The 6,000-nt window shown below is 33.0% G+C and overlaps 1 protein-coding gene and 1 non-coding gene across 2 annotated transcripts in view; one reads left to right on the top strand and one right to left on the bottom strand.

Annotated features, from left to right (window-relative positions):
- TLK1 (tousled like kinase 1) overlaps window positions 1-6,000 on the bottom strand; it is a 151,880-nt gene that overhangs the window by 17,945 nt on the left and 127,935 nt on the right. The window contains exon 13 of the mRNA XM_007446344.1: window positions 1,925-2,022. Within this exon, the coding sequence (XP_007446406.1) occupies window positions 1,925-2,022 (98 nt within the window). The remainder of the gene's footprint in view (window positions 1-1,924; window positions 2,023-6,000) is intronic.
- On the top strand, window positions 591-662 carry TRNAE-UUC (transfer RNA glutamic acid (anticodon UUC)). Its single transcript has one exon. It is a non-coding gene; the product is annotated as a tRNA-Glu (tRNA).

Below are 6,000 nucleotides of genomic sequence, written 5' to 3'. Positions count from 1 at the left end.
CAGGAATTACTTCCCTTGGGAAAATATACTTTTATTTTGGGAGTTACAGTTAATCAAGTTTTATAATATTGACATATGATTAAAAATAATTATATTTACAAACTGGCTTTCATCCATGGTGAAATTTTACAGCCTTTGTGTTTTATAAATAAAATTTTAATTCCCAATCAAAAAAGAAATCCTTTAAAAAAACCCACCACAGACAATAACTGCTATTACTATTTAAAGCTTATTGCACCTGCTATACATTAAGCACTCACCTGTATTATCTCATTTGGTTCTTAACCAACCCTTTGAAGTAGGCCCTGCTACTACCTCTATTTTACAGATGAGGGCACTGCTGCACAGAAAGGTTAAGTAACTTATCCAAGGTCAACAGCTAATACATGGCAGGGGTTAGCAGAAAAATGTGGTTCCAAAATGTACACTCTTGATATTTAAGGAAAAAAAAAAAATCAATGATAGCTTTATAATTCCAGATGCAAACACATGATATTTTATTCAATATCAACACAGCTTTGATAATTTAAGCTTTTCCTGAGAACTTATAAATAAAAGAGATTTCTGTTTTAAAGCAAAATGTAGGGAATTCCCTGGTGGTCCAGTGGTTAGGACTTGGTGCTTTCACTGCCATGACCCAGGTTCAATCCCTGGCTGGGGAACTAAAATCCCGCAAGCCACACAGCCAAAAGAAGAAAAAAAGAAAGAAAAGAAAAATGTAAAGCTGTAACACTTTATTTAATTTTCAACAAGTGGATTAAGTAATATCCACAAACAAGTTTGGACATAATTTTCAGAAGAGCCAATTTTAAATTAGTTTTGTCTTATCTGCTTTATCAGAATTTTCATCTGGTACAATTAAGGATATTACATAACTATATTATTTCATTGACATTATACACTGGAATGATTGTGTTCATACAGAGATAATCATAAACAGGCCTTCTTTTAAGCAAGATATTTGTATTTCACAGCAGAAATAGGCCACTTCTGATTCTGACACTTGTATTAGGTCATGAAGATTTAAATTACATAAGTCTTAAAGTGTAAAAAGACATCCTTCCTGTCCTCTACATTGACTAAATCCAATTAATGCCTTGCTTAATTTCTATCTTCTTCATAAAGTTCCCACCAGTCCACATATATTTTCTATTCTTTGAATTCCTTTAGCGTTTAATGTCATTTTGATAATTAGGAATTAAGGACAGAGAGTATAACTTAAACTACTTTTCTATTTCTTCTCCAGTTTTTACATAATGCTGGATACATGGCTTACTGAAATCCCTTTGGTTGAAATAATTTTTTCCTCACTACTGTAATATTAACTTTGGTATTTAGTTAACAAATATTTATTCTGTGCCTACCATATGCCAGGCACTGATCTAGGTTCTGGAGATATAGCAAGAACAAAACGTAAGTGCCTGCTCTCATGTAGCTTACATTCGAGTGAAAGAAAACAGATAAAATAACTGAAAAAAAAAAATTTTGTAATTCCAAATAGTGATAAATGCTAAGAAAAAATAAAGTAAGGCAAGGATACCGAGATAGGGGATGGAGTGAGGCAAGGACTGCTATTTTAGACAGGGTGGCTTCTCTAATGACCACGGGGAGTGAAATAAGGAGTAAGCCACTCAAAGATATTTAGAGGAGGAACATTTCAGGAAGAGGAAATGGCGAGCACAAAAGCCTTGAGGGAACGAGTCAGACATGTTTGAGGGGGTCAATGTGTCTATGTGACGGGAGGATGAGAGAGATGGGGTGGTGAGGTGGCCAGAGACCAGATCAAATGAGGCCTTCTGAGCCATGGGAAGGACTTGAGGTCTATGGTGAGAAGCCCCCCAACAAGGAAATACTCTGTTTATGATCTCCAAGGGGAGAAAAAACTTTTATCATGTAAAACTGTGAAATACAAATAATGACTTACTGTGAATTATCTTCATTATTTATTCTTTTGAGCTCTCGAATGTGAAGATTTCTGACTCTTTCCAAACGTTCAAGTTCTGCCTGAATTTCTGCCTCTTCCTGAAAATGAAGAGAGGGGACTATAACAAGCTCAATTTATTTGTGATATAAAAAAGATATTTTTACTCATTCACCAATTTTTTACAGTGATGGGAAGAATAGTGTATTATAAAGTTCCACTGAGTTAAAAGACCAAAGTGCTCTTTTCAATGTCTGAAAGATAGAAAGAGATAAGGCAAAAGCCTATTTCAAGAAACCGTCCTCCACATGAAAATCTTTATACCTAACGAGATGCTGACTTTTATTCTGTACCACAAGAAATCTATTTTTATAATGTCTAAACTGAAAATGACTGCAAGGTAGTCTGAAACTGACTTATAACACAAAATGAGCTGAAAGTTTTATTTCTGGTACATCCAAATTTTAATTTAAGAGGGAATAATTTACTAGTACAAAACAAAAGAAATGAAGATATTTCACAACAGTTAAAAGAGGAAGAAAGGTAGGAGACAGAACTACTGATTATTCTGAGACCTTACAACATTTGGAACACACACACACACACACACACATACACACACACAGTCTGACCACTCACTTTGGATAAATCCCACTACAATTTTAAAGAGACTCTTAAAACAAAAATTTTATGAATAGCTGTGGCAGATCCTTAGTTATCAGAGCAGAACTAGGCAAATCCTAAAGAAATTTACTTTAACATTCATTTAATCTAAACATTTTGATAAATATTTTTCATGTCTCAAAATATATAATTTTTAGAACATTTAAAAAAATTAGACACCAAAACAAATAAAATCACCCATTACACACATACCTCTTGATTTGTCAATATAAATTTAAATACTACTTAAAAAACAAGAACATATCAAATTTCAGTGAAAAGTTCTACGAATGCCCAATTTTATAATATTTTTGAATAACTATTTATTGAGTAAGTAAACAAATCCAGATTGCCTTGGCCTAAATGTGTACCAATACCATTATAAATCTATACCACATGGAATAGAGGTTATTTAAATATTTGTTTTTCATTAGCACTGTCTCTTAATGATTTATCTTCTGATATTTTTAAAAAATCCTTTATCTCAAAAAATTAATAGTTCTGAAATTTACTTTGAAAATATAAATATTATTTCATCGTAAAGCAGATAATAGAGCTATAAAGTCTATTACACCTGTATCTAAAGCTTAAACTGAAAGGAATATTCTAAGTATCATAAAGAAAAACAAAAACCAAACGTTCACAGATTAAAAAACTAAGTCTAAGTATGTTGTTCATATTCCACCTGACCTTAAGATTATTTCAGTTATTTTAAAATGAAACAACCACTACTTGTTGCAGAGATATTTAATGTAAATTAGGCATTAGATGATACATAGAAACCTTCAAAATAAAATTTAAGTAAAAAAAGAAAGAAAAATAAATAAATTTAAGTGAAGATGAACTTTTCTAAAATTTTGGGGAGAGTTTTCTAAAATAGATACACTAAATTCTCTGAAATTTCCTCATTTAATGTAGCTTCAGTTTCAAATATTTCTAATTTTAATGAAAAAAGAAAAAAGGTAAGATAATGTCCCAGGGGATTAAATAACTGAAGATTCATTATAAGGAGAGGAAATAGATTAAAAAGTTTTGAAACAATAAAGTCAAACCACAGTTCAGTTGTCTCCATTTAGTTATATAAAGTAGAATAAGAAACTGGCCATATAGCTGTGCCCATGAGTATGAAAAAATTCAAATTCATTTATGCCACAGAACACAGAAAGTGTAACTTTCTTTCTTCAGATTACTAATGTTTGCTGCCTTAAAACCTGCCATTAATTTCTTATACATGTAGGAAGCTACTAAACACTTAGTAAGTTGGTATAATTTTAAATAATCTGATAAAACGGTGAAATGCCTATTAGAATACCAGCAAAAATACTTGTTTCAGCCTTCATTTGAAAATGTGGTATGGGGATACTATTTTTAAAATGAATTTATAGATATTAAATTTTATTAACTCATAAATATATGAGATTCAACTAGATTGTTGACACATAATTACATTTGTTTTATAATTTTTGGTAATCTTAATATGTTTATACAATGGCAGTAATCAATATCACAATATACTTACTAAAGAAAATAAAATGTATGTCTGTGCCAGCTAAGCAAGCTTTTTACCCTCTATAAAACATGACAAGTATGCCCCGTAAGATCTTACAATACAAAAGCACAGGCAAGCTTCATTCAGTTTGAACTGTAAAGTTTACAGGAAGAAACAAAATGCACTAGTTTAAAAAAAAAAAGCTGGATCCTAGGTATTTAACAGGTATGTCAACGGAAGGAACTATAACAAAGTCATATGCAAATAGACATAAATCCTCCATAGTCATCAGTGAAATATATTTACATCTTCCATATTGTAATTTAATATTTATTCCACAATATCCTGGACCTTAAAGTGACACAATTCTAGAGGAAAGATAATTCAATAACTCTAAGTAACTTCTCTCAAATCCCACTGAGAAAAAGTATACATGCTATTATGGATTGAAGGTTTGTGTTCCTCCCAAATTTTGTATGTCTAAGCCCTAAACCCCAATGTGATAGTATTTGGAGAAGGGGACCCTGTGAGGTAATTAGAGCTAGCTTAGGTCACAAGAGTGGAGTCCTCATGATGGGATTAGTGGCTTTCTGAGGAGGAAGAGAAAGAGATCTCTCCTTCCAACCCCACCATCTCTTTGTGGGAGCACAGAGAAAAAAATCATGTGAAGGCTTGAGAAGACGGCCATCTACAGACGAGGAAGAGAGCCCCATCAGAAACTAAACCCTGCTGGACCTTGATCTTAGACTTCCAGCCTCTAAAACTGTGAGAAATAAGTTTCTCTTGTTTAAGCCGTCCAGTCTATGGTATTTTGTTATGGCAGCCTGAACAGATTAATACACATACTTTTAGGCAAACACTAGGCAATACTGCTTAGTATCCTCTCCTTACAGAAAGGGGCAAGGCCCAGTTTTGGTCTAGCCCCAAGGTACAACAGTCTAGAATATGGTAGTCTTAGCAACTAAACTTATCTTTACTGCAGATCATTTCCAAAGATCTATATACTGTAGGCCACGCTCTCCTTGCTTGAGACTGACATTAGCCTCTGGGCCATCCTCAGAATTAACTGTTTTCAGAGGGTTCAGGAGAAGCAAGGCAGACCTGGGCTCAAAACTGATCTGAATCATTATGGAATGGAATCCTGAAACGCATGGCAAAGGTAGTCCAAATTATTAAAATAAAAAAGAGAGGCAATCCAGACAGCTAGATCATGTTTAGTAAGAACACCAAGTTTCAATCCTCAAGTCATCCACCAGCTAAGCAATTAAAGCAGAGAAGGTCTAAGAAGAAACAAACAGCATCTCTAGAAGGGAACTGGTCTCAGTAGACAATTATGGTGTTGAAGGGACATGAGTAAGAAAAGATTCCATTAAAGAGAGAGGTAGGTTTGGTAATCACATACAATAAAAGGACATGGCTCTTTTCCATTTAAACACAAAGACATAGCAATGGACCTTAACAGTACACACTACAGCTATTTTAACAGTATTTTAAAATAAGATCTAATATTCTGAATTACTTAAATATATAAAAAAACCCAGGTTAGACAAGTATACAACAGATCTCAATATTGCCTCATCATTTAAGTAACCTGCAAAACACACCACCTTCTAAAATTTTTAACTTTTAAAAATTTATATGGAAGGTAAAACCAGTTTGTCCCTCACCAGATATTTAGCATAGAAATGCTTTCTATTTGTAATCAAAGTCCTTTCTGGCAACTTAGTATCCTCTTGGCTTAACATTCTAAGCTAAAATTACGTTACAGCAACAGTAGAAACTCTGTAAAATGCCAGATTAAAACTGCTAGGCAGATTTGGGGTATTTTTGAGCATTTCCTTTAATGGCAATTTTTTTTTAAGTGGGGGGGTGTAGGCATTAAACTATAAAGCTTAAAGAGTTATAAAATGCATTTTCACATGTAAAA

The sequence above is a fragment of the Lipotes vexillifer genome, unplaced genomic scaffold (assembly GCF_000442215.2).
Source record: "Lipotes vexillifer unplaced genomic scaffold, Lipotes_vexillifer_v1.1 scaffold2000, whole genome shotgun sequence".
Taxonomy (NCBI): Eukaryota; Metazoa; Chordata; class Mammalia; order Artiodactyla; family Lipotidae; genus Lipotes; species Lipotes vexillifer.
Note: the sequence above shows the minus strand (reverse complement) of the source record. Positions and strands in the feature narration are given on the sequence as shown.